The following is a 14,292-nucleotide window of genomic DNA, read 5'->3' on the forward strand; positions in this document are numbered from 1 at the left end:
GTCAGTAACTTTAGCTTCATTTGTCTCTCTTTCTGAGAACTCTGAGACTGTTAACTTGGGTCGTGACCTCATAATGTGGAGACCTTTTAATTTGACCCTTCTTTAACGTACAGAGGAGAAGACAAAGGAGTCGGCCAAACCTCTGCTGCCTGGAAAGCAAACCTGGGAGAACTAAGAAACATTAAGCCAGAGAGAGTTTCTCTGCCATGATGAGTGATGTTTGACGTTGCCATGTTTTCCAAGCTTTTATGACGGATTGGGTTCCTTCCTTTGTGCAAAAAGCTGAATGCTTAGTGTATGGGTTTCTATCCTGTTCTCTAAATAAAAGTCAAAAACAAAGTTTTGTGTAGCTACTTGAATTTTGTTGTACTTCTTCTTGCCTCCATTTAATCGCTTTTAAAAATCTTTCTCACTCTCCAGACTCTCATAACACAATTATCAAAATCACAATGTCATCTGCAAACAGCGTAGCCTCATCTGTTAACCTGTCCATCACAACTGCAAACAAGAAGGGACTCGGAGCTGAGTCAGTATTTTATAAGTTGAAATTTAATTTAATCTAACCTTATATGTCAATCATATCCCACGCCTCACCACTATATGCTCGTATATGTCCTGCTGCGCCACCCTACACTTTATTTCCTAACCCGGTACCAGTGTTTGTTTCTTGGTACTATACGAAATGCTTTTTCAAGACCCACACAGATGCATAGAAACATTCACATCCACACTGGAAGTCCATTGACCTCGTTAAGCAGGTTTTTCTTCCATCTGCTCTCCTTTCGCTCAAATTAGATTTATTTGTACGTGTCCTTTTTGTGTTAGGGGATGTTTTAAGTTGCTTTTTTTTACTTCCTGTGAATTTGATATTATTTGCAGTACTGCATATTTTACAGAAATGGACAGATTTAAATTAAAAGCACATTAGATGTGCTGCTAAATGGATTGTTTGGATCAAAATAACGAAAAACCGACAAAGCTTCCCAGTTATAGCATTACAAGGTCAGTCAAGTTTTTTTAAAAAGCTTAATTAAAGCCTACATTTGCATTTTATTTGTTCTACATCTTGGCATACCACTTTATTTTCAGCTTCAAGATTCTGAAATGCATAATCCATATGACTGGCTTCCTCCCACACTTTTCCAACCATCTTCAAAGATCTTGCATGAAATAATCTAGCAGTAAAGATTTTATCATCTTCATAATATTCTTAGCTTTTCCTAATTTAATAAAACTTTAGTAAAAACGTCATCATGAAAGTGCCCTTAAGCTTCCTTTGGAAATCAGTTTGCAATTTCTTACATTCACAAACTTCAAAAACAAAACTGCTGGTGTTTATGGAAGATTGATTTCTTCTAAAATTACTGAAAATTTCTTTATGTCTTAGTATTCCTGCTGACATGAAGGCAGTCTACAAAAAGAGCTTGTGCTGGCTTTGCCTCCTACAAATGCTCAGGTCATTCATCACATGGAACAAGATGTTCCAGATGTTCTTACTGTAGTAAGCACCATTTTTAGGTGGTCAGGGGGTTAGGGCGACTGTAAAGCTGCTGTCCATCTTAAAGAGTTACTCACAAATCGTTCAGCAAATAAAGAATCATCACGAGAAGGTTCGGTATCAGATTAATTAATCCCAAATGCTTTAAAAAAGAAGAATACATGCAATCATTACTGCACCTATGCTTCATATTGATGCTGTCAGGATACAATATATATATATATATTTTTTTACATAAATATGTAAAACTTATGCTTTAGATTTTTGAGTTTCTGACCAGTCTCACCATTTAGCGGGAAAACTTTAAATTTCTTCCACCAGGAAATTGTGCATCTCACATAACGAGCAGGAAACAAAGACATGCTAAAGGTCAGTTAACATCCAGAAAATGGGATGTCTATTAAAAAGCATTTTATTGTTCAATTGGAGATGTTGTTTACCATTACTTTGTCAATTAATAACAAAGGCACAAGATTAACAATGACCACAAATTACAAGTGTAGCCACACTTACTTTTTAGGGTAAATTTAAGCCACTGTAAATTTGGGTAAACATGTTGTTAGTTGATGTCAAATTAAAGAGAGACTCTGGCTAAAATGTATTTTTATTTGTTGTCCATCTACCTACTTTCTGGTATCTCCTGGTTTCTCAGTTTCTGTTCTTTTTCTTTACAGTTGATAAGAGGAAGACCCAAACTAAAACAATCGCAAAGCAAAGTTATCTGCTTAAACACTGGAGCGTTTGTCTTTGAATGATTATTTCCACAGTCATCCCACACCTCCAGCATGCTTCCCTTCCTTACGCAATATCTTTAACTTCCTGGAGCAAAATAACTCCAGATTATATTGTGTATTTTGTTTTCTCACCTCATCTTCTTCACAGATTATTGTTTGAACCGACTAAAGTCGCTGCCAGAAGCGCTGCGGCGGAGAAGCGGTGTCAGTCAAACACATTAATTTCCTCCCCGTGTGTTTGGTTTTTGGGATCGGGGGCCACACATCACCTATCCCTCAGTTTATTTTCAGTAGTCGCACGTATGCAGATAGGAGAAGGATTTCCTGCAAAAGTAAACATCAGAAGTTTATGGTTTAAGTCAGTGGGAGAGGGTGTGACCTCAGTGTTGACCTGAGAAAATGGGCTTAACACCAACGTTAAGTGGCGAGTAAAGTGTGTGTTTTAGATACCTCTCCTACTGGCACAATTTGCATGCGACCCCTCCGTTTTATCAATCTAACAGAGTAAGCCTTGTACCTGCTGTGTGTAAGGCTGGATTAAAAAAAATAAAAAATAAGTGTGTGCGTGCGCATTGGTTAAGCTGTTCGGCCCAATGTAGTGATTACGGTCTCCCACTGTTTGCTTTGCAGTGCCACACATTCCACACAGCCTTAATTGATTAAAACGTTGCGGTGCTTTATTTGGGATTCCTGATTTGGAACGTTTTTATTGTGTTTGGACCGTTGCGGGCAGAAGGCCCCCCCGTTAAATCTCGCTACCTTGTAAGGAGCAGCAGTGGGCTGGCACTAAATTTAACTGCTCTATTTTGAATGTTCTGTTTCATATTTGAGTTCTTGTGTCCGGCAATTGCCTAAGGAAATGAAAGCCGCTCACTGTATGCTATATCCCCTCTGAGCCAAAAGCTGTCCATCTGAACGTGTGCTTTCCAGCCCCCCTCACTCCCGCTCCCCTGTAACCAGAGGGTTTGTCCCCCAAGGGTACACCTGGCACGTTCCCCACTTTCACAGCATACATGTTCGCTCTGGCTGAAATGGCCAGATGTTATGAAAGACTCTATTGAAGCAGACGTTCAGCTCATAAAAAAAAAAAAAAAAGTCTATCTTGATAGCTTCAGCGACCAGACCATGTCATCTGATTTACATGGGACTCTCGCACATAGTCCGGTGGGAAAGACTAAAGTACGGTCTGGATTTGTACATGCGATGCCAAATGTATGTCTCCGTCTCTTTTCCTGCTTGGAAATATAAACCAATTTGTAAGGAGAGTACACGACAGCGCTTTATTTTTATTTTTTTATTTTTTTTGAGTGTGTGAAATAGTTGAAATATGTAAGAAGGCTGGAAAAAGACGGAGCAAAAACCATTCAAGCCAGAAAGGCAAACCCCAACGCGACGGGATTGGCGGAGGAACTGAATCGGTGTAAAGTGAGCTAAAAGATCAAAAACTGTGAGACAGAAATCTGAAATCTCATGAACAAAAATAAGATTTAAAAAATGGTTTATATAGTTCTGCTGAAGACTATTGTCTCCACAGCGCTGCTGTTGCTATGTTTTACAGTAGCATGGTGGAGTCAGGGTGATTTTCTTTGCAGACACAGACATTCACATATAGGCCAAAATGTTTCCTGTCAGTATTTACCAAAACTGGGGTCAGGATCCCAATTGGCATCACAAATATGGAAGTCTGAGGTCCTGAGATCCTGAGAAATAAACCTAAATACCAAAAATGATGATGAGACAGCATATGCATTTTAGAAATGTCAACCCCCCCATCTCCCATAAAAACAGGATTCACGAATAAATAAAATCAAAATGTTGGCCAATAAAATTATCGTTGATGCTGATTTAATTGCCATTGAACAATGTTTTTACTTAATCTAAAAATACTCGTGTGCTTAAGAGTCGGGGTCATGACCCCCTTAAATTTTTCATTTGTGGGTCGGAAGCTGGAAAGTTTACGATCTGCTGCTCTACGACTTGTATCGAACTCCTTCAGTAATGTCTTTTTCTTTTGCCAAATTTGAGAAGTGCTGGACTCATTTCTGTCCTCCAGACATACCGTGTTGCTTCTTATGTTATTGTTCTTCTTGTCCAGCCTGTAAGTTTAGGAAACCTGGCAGGTTTGGTTTGGTTGGATATTCATCCATCATTTTGGATGGATGAACATCATCCATCCAAATGGAAAGTCCCAAGCTTTCAAGCTTTTCCAAGTTGAAAGCTTGGGAATATTTTCAAACCCAAGCTTTAAACGTCTTGAAAATGTGGTATCTACGTTGTGATGCGGCCATTGGCATGTTTCACAAAGAGGGACGATATTTTTCAGGGTATTATTCTACTCCACCTACAATACACACGCTTGCTTGTGCTAAATTCAAAAGTATCAAAAAAAAGGTGGCTGAAACCAAATGCATACCATGTTTCTTTCAATTACTATTTACAGCTTCCAAAACAAAATCCTGTGATGTAGATTTTTTTTACGTGACAAAGTATGAAGAAGTTCATGGAGAATTAACCCTTTCATGCATAGTGGTCTCTACAGTGGAGATCTGTCTAAAAGCCATTTTCTTCTGCGTCTTGTGGATTTTTATGTTATAAATGCTCACAGACCACTGAAGTGGACACGAATGCATCATAAAATTGTTGTGATCTGTGTTTTCTGTGTATTTATTTTGAGGTTTTTCTGTGTTTATTAGTCTCTGTCTTCCCTGTTGATTGATCCCAGCTGTGTCTCGTTTCTTTGATTATCCTCCCAGTGTATTTAGTCCCACCTGTTGTCTTTGTCTCTTGTCGGATCCTCGTCGTGCGTCCTGTGTTCGTTGTGCTCCCCGTTGTTCTGTCCCGTTGACATTTAACATTAAACATCATCATTTTCATCACAACCTGGGTCTCTGCGTCTCTCCTCACCACCTTATCCATACATCATGACAAAAATACATTATCAACTACCGGCCATCAGCTGCAAATTATTTTTGTTAAATCCAATATGGCCGACAGACAAAAAAGCATGCCGACCGACCCGGTCCGTCCTTAGACGAATCTTGCAGGTAAAAAAAAACTAATATTGTGACATCAGATAACCACTAAATACCAATACTACTGATGTATTTTTCAAATAACTTTGTATTTGGAGAAAATTACAATTGATCACCTATAAAAAAAAAAATATATATATTTTTTTTTTTACAAATTTTTTTCCTGCCTTTTTTATCCCTTAATAAAATAAAAAAAATAATTTGAAAAAAAAAATCCTGATACAAAGGATAATAATTCATGCATGAAAGGGTTAATATTTCCAGCTGTACTTTTCCTCCAGTGTCATCAAATGAAAGTGTGACGGAGTGAATCTGCCTCGTTTCCACCGACTGACTCCGAGTGTCAGAATCGTGAAGCTCAAATTCACTTCCTCACCGGCTACTTCCCTGTCCCCCCCCCACCTCAAACGTCCACGCGCAGTGCGCGCAAAAAAACAAACCAAAAAAAAAAAAAACCCTACAGCCTCCCAGTCCCCTCCCTCCACCTCCACATGTTGCTCCTGAGGAAAAGCAGCTGAGAGCCAGAGCGGACACAGCAGGCAGGCGGGCGGCGAGGACACGGGCAGTGAGTCAGAGAGGAGAGCGCAGCAAGCATCCGACTCACACGGGCAGAGCCGAGACAACATGGAGATGGGGGCTTGCAAGCTGCTGGTGACGGCTCTCCTTGTTCTGGTACTGGACTTATTTGTTGTATTTTTCTTCAGAACATTTCCTTTGCTGTTGCTATAAGATAGCCCGCGAAGCCTGTTTATATCCGAATCGCATGAGGGTTTTTTGTTTTTTTGGTGATTTTAGGGCTCTCTGTTACTTTACTCTGAGTCGTGCATGACAAAGGTTTCAGCAGATGTGTGCATATCGTATGTCTTTGAGACTAAAAAAAGGGAATAATTTGTATATTTACACAGTCTGCTGAAGAAGGCTCCAGAGTCGGGTTTCCTTTTCCTTGTTGCAGGAGTTTTCCATCTTCAAGGGAAAATGTACTTAGCCTCAGCTGTTGACAGGTGTCTTAAACAGAGTCCGCCTGTCACAGCTTAACACATAGCTTGGATATACAGTTCTGAACAAAAGCCTTCACTTACTTTGTATTTCCTTATATTTTGCCTCCAATGAGCCAGACTTTTCTTAAATACAGTGTTTAGAAGTGGTTGCAGTGGATAGTCCTTCAGTTTTTCTTTAGGTTTTTCTTTGGATTTTGGATTTAGGGTTAGGCCAAGAAAAAACAGTCTTCAAAGGAATCATTGTATGGTAAGTTTGTTAAGCCACGTAATATTTTTTATTTTTATTTTTTTGCTGAGTGGGGTGTTAATTTGGGCTCTTGTGGAACTGTGCAGAAATCCTCAGTCGCCCTTAAATCACTACTTGAATTTTCTTTCTCTTTCTTACCAAACAAGACGGTTAAATCAAGGATATGTTGTGGATTATTTTTGTTCCTCTTCTGCGTCCCACTTTTCAACATTCTACATGTTCTATGTTTAAAAAAAAAAAAGCCAAAATCTGATGAAAATCTTTTGCGAGACTTTTAGGAAGCCTAGAAAATGAAAAAGGTAATAAAGTAGCTAATAAGTCCAGTTTCTTGGATGGAAGATATTGATGTAAAATTTCTTAACACAGATGTGTCCCTCTTTGATTGTTGACACGTCATTTTAGAATAAAGCATGATGATGTAAAATCTTCTGTGCATTAACGTGTTTGCTAAATTAGTGTTGTACGTCTCGTGCATAAAAGCAAGTGACTTGAGGTCTGTCCTGGTTGTAAAGGTTCACCTGGAGGTTTGTCGGAGCAACATGGCTGGTAAAAGTGACAGTGAAAAGTTTAGGCAGGCTCTAGGAGTGATTAGCAACCCCGAGGACCAAAGGGACTGCTCTCCAAAAAGTGAAGCCTTGTCCTCCTTTGTATCCACCAAGAACAATAGAAGCACAGTGAGCCAAACGACTCTTCATCTATTCCCTCCATCCTTCATCTGCTTCCCCTTCTCTCGCCTCACCGGCCTCGTCACGCCCCCGGACGAAGCTCTTCGTTTGTAATTGAGTGAAAAATTCCCTGATTGCCTTTCAAAGGAGACTTAAGGTGGTGAGGAAACGGGCTGGCCAGTGCACAGCCTGTGTTTATTTACCAAGATCCAAACATTAAAATAGTTGGCTCCCGGAGAAAGGGCCGCCGTTGCCTACATGTTTGCCTAAATGCTCTGCTGACTTTGTTTAGGTCTCGCCATCCGCCTCTGCTGTTCCTCAGGCGTCATCAGCGCTGACAAGCATTTATATCAGTCCCCATGCACTTTTTAATAATGTGAACCCCGCCACCTCGCTCTGTTTCTGGAGTGCAGGGTTGTTGTTGCTACCAGGACCCAAAGAAAATAACCAGCAGACTATTATTGCGTTGTATCTGCTTTCCTCTGCGAGATCCATTTATCCTCGTAGACGAAACACAGTGGCATTCTGTTGGAAAAGGGGCTCAAAGAGGTCGAAATGACTTCAACGTAAGAAATGTGCGTGAGAGCTGAAATACAGGTTCCACTTTCAGGTCAGTCAGTATAAATCATCTTAAGACCAAAGGGTGAACTCTTTTCCTTACAAATCAAGATGTGTGGCTTTATAGCTATTGTAACCTTTGCTCAGTTTAGTTATAATTCAGATGATCCTCTTTATATGCAGAAATATTTTTGTAATATTGACAGATTCCATGTCCATCCGTCCGTTGTCTATACCTGCTTATTCTTGATGCCTGTTTCCAGCAGCCATTGGGCGAGAGGCGGGGTACCAACCCATCACAAGGCAGCATGGAGACGCACAGGACAAACAGCTATTCACATTCATACCCCAAATAGAGCAGTTGAGCGCTAATCTAACCCTCATGGGTTTTGGGACTGTGGGAGGAACCCAGAGAACCTGGGAGAACCCAAGCATGCACAGGGAGAACATGCAAACGCCACGTAGAAAATCCAGGACCTCCTCGCTCGGCTCAAAAGCATTAACAACTATTAAAGACCCAGCTGATTGCACTTATTCACCGACTTTCTAACAGTCCTTCCGCCTAAACGAGAACCGTGGACGATTTGATTGTGTCATTAATTTTGCAGCATTCCCTGATACCGACCTGGTCCAGGAGTAAATGCATGAAATTTAATGAAAACATAGAGTTAATGATCCTTTAGTAGCTTCATCTAGAAGAGAAACGTAGCTAAAGACATAAACTCTGAGCCAATCCTAAAACCCATTCCATTAAACCAGTACACTCCAGGAAAGTGTCACAGCTAAAGAGCAACGCCAGGCTAGATGCAACTTCTATGAAGAGGAAAAAAACATTGAGAGACTGAAACTGCAGACAATGCATAATTTGAGAGTGGTTAGAGGAAACTTTATTAGTATGTTCTGGAGTCTAAAGCTGCATAAACAGCATTTACCTCAAGGGAGCTGGTTCCACAGGAGATGCGACTGAAGCCTAAAGGATCTGACTCCCCATAATATAGATATCGATTGTCATCAGAACTGCAAATTGGTGTTGGCATCAATGAATCTCTCCAGGAAACAGACACTGAACACAGAAGAATAAAGTCAGGGGTCATTTCTATGGGAGAGAAAAACAGTTTATAAAATGTCTGTCCTTTTTAGGACACAGACGGAGGCACAGACCCAGGAGTATTTTAATGGGAAAAACTAAAAGCAAAAGCACTTTAATTTAAGAGTACTTTTCTATATATATAAAAAAAAGATTACAAAAAGGTTCTGCTAATGCCTCTGTCCCGGAAAGTGACTCTCCCAAACTCAGAAATACTGGACAAGGATTACTTTCTGCTGAAAAAAATAAAGCCGATGCAGAAAGGTGTTAGCATTAGCATTAGCACTGACATCACAGTCAACGAGTCAGTCTAGAAAAGACACTCATTTAATCCTACGTTCACTGAGCCAGGAATACTTTCTGTGGGAAACAAATGGCAGCAATCTCTCCATCAGTGGCTTCATCCTTCAAGCGATGCAAATTGACTGCAAAAATTTGTAAATATAGCACAAAAAACCCGAAAATGGCTGTGAGATATAGCAGCATAAACACAGCACAGAGAATGGTTTACCTCAACTACTATAACCTTTATCCAAAGGAAAGTTTTCGGCCTGTTAAAAGTAGACTGCGTGTGTGTGTGTCTCACACACACTAGCTGGGATCTAGTGATAATTAAAAGCTCTGCCTCCAATTCTTCTTGTTGGAAATCTAGGAACCACGTGTTTCTAGAATCGGAGGCACCTACCACCTCATGCTAGATTTGTGCCCTGTTCAACTGCTTTTTACGGGATTAATACCACTGGAAAATCCCCTCAGCATTTTACCATGTGGAAACATTTTAATGTGTTCCCGTTCTCCTTTTGACAGGCCGAAAACCACGACTCAGTGGCACTCTGTTTTATTCAGCGTGTTCTCACCTCCTGCCTACTGAGCCGTGTTCCTGTTGGCCTAGACTTGCTCACGCCGAGTCTTTTTTCATAAATTCTTTCCAAGTGTTTCATCTGTCCACCTTGTGCACAGGCGGCCATATTCTCACAAAGCGAAAACCTCCTTGTCCTCGATAATGAAAGCAAACTACATACCCATTCGTCCAAAGCTTCACAGTTCGGCTTTCGAATAATGTAGCGCCGGAGTTTCCTTCCGTAATCTTGTAAAAGAACGCCAAGAAAGTAAACGATGGTGTTGTTTATATCCAACCGTAGATAATCCAGATTATTTCACAAATTCCCCGTTTTTTTTTTTAAAGCACAAATGGTTAGTCCAGTTAAGGGCTGTGAGCGGAAAGTTGGAACGGGAAAAGATGGATAATACAGACGTGATCTGCTGTTTTTTGGCTGTCATTTCACATCCGAGACGTGCGCTTGTCCTCATAATATTGGTCTTGGGTGATGCTGCGGTATTCCTTACCCCACTGCCAAATACAACGCAGTGCAATTAGCAGAGAGACACAAAAGTGTGGCCTGAACTTTATAAAAAATGACTATTTTGTCATCTAAAGACTGACTTTGACTTTTTAAGTTTTTCCTTTCAGCAGCTAACGCGATTTAACTGAATCCTTTCTTTGTGAATTATTGTGACTCCACAGATTAAATGTTAATTTAAAAAAAGAAAAAAAAAATCTACGAGAACCTTTCTGTTTTGCATCCTTTTATGAGACCGAGTCTTGGATCGACATTAAAATAAATTCAGAGGAGTGATGAGGGCTTCGTTAAGGACTTCTCTCACCAGGTCCTAAGCAGCTCAACAGTTTTAATTCTCGGAAAAAAAAAAAAAACGACTCTCCTCTTTATTTTCAGTGACGTTTCTGACGATTTGCTCATGCACAAACTCTTCTCTGGTGTGCAGAGCTCACGGACGGCGCGATCGGAGGAAGATCGGGACACGCTGTGGGACGCCTGGGGCTCATGGAGCGAGTGCTCCCGTACGTGTGGCGGAGGAGCCTCATACTCATTAAGACGATGCCTGAGCTCCAGGTAGGGTTGCTTCTCTTGGTTTATGCTTTCCTAATCCAAATCTCTCATCCAGGGGAAAACATACCCCTAATCTAGGTACTTGATTCAAGTGGAAGTTAAATTATTCCTCAGAGAAATGGGTAAATCAAAAAGGTAACCCTATTGTGATCTTAATCTTTGTGTTTTTAATATGTTTGTGTGTGTGCATTTTTTTTTGGCAACTTCACGCGACAGAGAATGGTTGAAAAATAGGTAGTTACGGGGCAACGTGAGATTATCCACTTTTGTTTTGAAATTTTAAACAAAATGCACAATGCAGCTGCTTTCATTCAAAACTGACAAGCCATTACGATTCACTGATCATGCTAATATATTGATTATTATGTATAACGGCTTTCACTAGTGTTTCAGTCCAGACACATGCATAAAATTGGAGCGTAAGAAACCAATTTGTATTGACGATCATTTGGTGTCACTCCCAATCAGCTCCCCTACATCAAGTATTCACGACAATGGTTAACCCATCAGTTTCTTTTAACAAAATTTATTAAGTAAATTTAACTTCATTCACAGGAAGTGACTCAAATTTGTTGATTTTAATAGTTTCTTTTTCTTCACATGAATTATATCATAATTTGAAGATTACATTTTGTAGTTACTCTGGGTTGGGTTGTCCGGGTTAAAATTTGATTCTTGAGCCGACATGTTAAATTGTGACAAAACATCAGAAACAGAAGTGATCGTTAGGGGGGCACAAACTTTTTCACACCACTGTAAAAGCCTCAGGGTCCTTTAATCCTCTAGCCAAAGTCACCTGCTTGCTTTGACTCCAGACTAAGCTGCTGACTTTGATTAGAGTTTAACTCTGCTTGGCAATAGGGGCAACTATACTGGCTTTGGTGGACGAAAGGGAAAAAGGGACATAAGGACAGACCGGGTATGTTTTCCATAGAAATGTTGTCACATTTATAGGCTTGGAAATAGCAGCGGAGTGACTTCACCGCATTCCTCCGTTTTTACAGTTCCCAGAATCTATTGCTCACTTGCTAAAGGTAGCCAGTGAGCTTTGCTGCTAAAATTCACCACTCGGGGTGTTCAGGAGGGAGCCGCCAAATGACAGGAGCAGCCAGTGAGATCATAAAACATCTCAACTGTGTAAAAGACAAATTGACAAACCAGCACAGATCGTATTTAAGGTCACAGCGGAGTTACCATATGGCCCCTAGCGCGCTCTGCACATGAGAACGGGGCCCTGAGAAACACAAGACTGTCAAAACCTCATGCTCAAGGTGCCAGACCCCCTCTGTAGATCATGGTAAACACTGAGGTCAGGAGGTTTTTTAGGGCTGCAGCTCACGATGTCTGTGACCGGCCAGCATTTTTTTCTTTTTTCGGTCAAGCAAACCTCCGAGCGCTACTGGCTGTAAAAGCAGTTGATGTGTTAAGAGGTGCTTGGGGTTTCGGCTCCTTCTGTGATTGCGTACGAGGAGCTCGACATGCTCGCCGGGGTCCAGGTGGATCTGTTTACGCACCTATGTGTCCTTTGGCAGTTGCTAGCGCTAATGGGCCTTGGATCCACCCCGCTGCTGTGTGGGAATGAGGGAGCAGTAGCCTGGCCAGGGGTGGCAGATATAACAGTGTCATTAAAAAAACAGCACAAGGCCCCTTATGTGTGTCTCCGTGTGAGAGTGAGCGATTTTTGTTGGCAGCAGAGGCTGGAAATGGGCCTGTAACACCCTCCGACCAATTCCAGCTTCTTTACACACACTCTCACACATGCACACGCACGCACACACGCAAGTGGCCATGCAGGCAACTCACTGCCACTGCAAAAATACCCCTGCAGGTGATTAGGACACTAATCATCTGGCCTTCATTAGGCCATTCCATGCAGCGCTCTTCGTCACAGAACACCAAAGCATTTATGGGTTACAAGAAATAAATGCGGCGTGTATTTGTCATGAGGTTCAAGTAGGTTATTGTTTTTTTGTTGTTGTTTTTCCATTTTACATTTATTCGGCCAGAAAAAGCTTTATGAGATTAAAAATGGATGGTTCATATCCATCTTGCAGCTTGAGTGGACAAAGTTCCCGATCTCCTCGTCTACATGGGAAATGTCTGGACACTTTTCTGCTCGAAAAGCCTAAGCTTTGTTGTCAACAGGTCCCTTTGTTTACAGGAAATACTCTGTAATTTAAAAAAAAAAAATTTATGGGGTTAATAATTTTGGAAGGATTGCAGAGAAAACGCATCCCTACTAACGCAAGGGAACTGCGCAGCGTTTTATCTGAAGTGTTGTCGATTCTGAGCAGAAACCGATTGTTTGGAGCATCAGCAACCGCCAACGAGACTTCACCTGCTGAGTTGTTTAATAAAATTTAAAAGGGGCAAGCCTTTGACATTTTCATCGACCTCTCATATGTGCTCCTCTTCACTTCAGAAAAACAACAGGGATGCCTTTACTGCGATGACAGGAACTAGCAAAACGGACAAGTTGGAGCAACATCAAGCCTGGGAAAAACAGTCCAGCTCTTCATCTTGGTTTTCTCGCTAATTGGCTCTCCAGTTGTGTGCATTTATTTATAAAATACCAGACTCATATTCTGTAAATGACCTGCTATGTAGCCCAGATATTCTGACATCAAAACCAGTGATGACACCGTGATGAACCCTGGATTCTGGCTCTGCCTACTTCTGTTTAAACTCCACTTTGGAGATTCCAGTGTGAGAAGGAAATGAAAAGGGAAATTCATTTTATTGCCTTTACCGTTTTTTATGTTTGGTTTATATATTCCTGGTCCCTGAGTGAGTTTCCACACTGATCTGTGCTACCTGTCTCTCATCTCTTGGTCTTTGGAAGTCTCTTGTTTGGGTTCAGGCCCTGTTTGGCTTGGCAGAGGGGACTGTCTGGATTCGTCACAGGCTCTAATGTTCTTGCCATGCCACACGCTCCACATCCACTCCCTGCAATAACACGGCAAAAAAAAAAAAAAAAATCCCAAGCCCTTCACTCATGTGCGAGTCTCAACTCCGAGACGTTGTCTCCAATCATGATTTCTGATTAGTTAAGGAACAAAGACAGTGAAATTCCTCTCAAGTTTCCGAACTCAAAAGGAATATCGTCTAATCAGTTTCCACTGCGGCCTCGGGTGATTGGCCTATCATTGTTACCATCAGCGGTTTATCATCCCTTGACGAGAAAGGAATCCTACGTTTCAGTAAGTGGTGAGCTCAATAGTTTGGGCAGAACCACCACAGACTGGAGGGAGTCATGATCCAAAGTGCTTTAATCTGTTCAGCAGACACAGACTGCAGGACTCCACTATCCCCGCTCTCCTAATCTATGTATATTACTGTTAATTTATGGAGCTGCGATTTGTTTATGGACTGGTACGGCAAGACCGATGGCAGCTTATTCAGAATCTTCAAAGCCGAGGTTCACTCAATTCTCTGTATTTTCATTTGGATAAGATTATCCAAAGAATAACACTCTTGTGTTTAACCCACATTTCTCTCACTGCCCACTTATTGTTTCATCATCTCCGTGTCCACACCACTTTTAGGTCACTGAGCTCTAAATC

The 14,292-nt window shown here is 41.1% G+C and overlaps 1 protein-coding gene across 3 annotated transcripts in view; it reads left to right on the forward strand.

Moving 5' to 3' along the window:
* adamtsl3 (ADAMTS-like 3) overlaps positions 1–14,292 on the forward strand; it is an 86,577-nt gene that overhangs the window by 57,242 nt on the left and 15,043 nt on the right. For 2 of the 3 annotated variants that reach the window (XM_007559921.2, XM_007559919.2), the window contains exon 3: positions 10,605–10,732. In XM_007559921.2, the coding sequence (XP_007559983.1) occupies positions 10,605–10,732 (128 nt within the window). Of the gene's footprint in view, positions 1–5,853; positions 5,937–10,604; positions 10,733–14,292 lie in introns of those variants that run through there. The other variant, XM_007559920.2, reaches the window with a different exon arrangement.

This window comes from Poecilia formosa, unplaced genomic scaffold (assembly GCF_000485575.1).
Source record: "Poecilia formosa unplaced genomic scaffold, Poecilia_formosa-5.1.2 Scaffold111, whole genome shotgun sequence".
In the NCBI taxonomy this organism is placed as follows: domain Eukaryota; kingdom Metazoa; phylum Chordata; class Actinopteri; order Cyprinodontiformes; family Poeciliidae; genus Poecilia; species Poecilia formosa.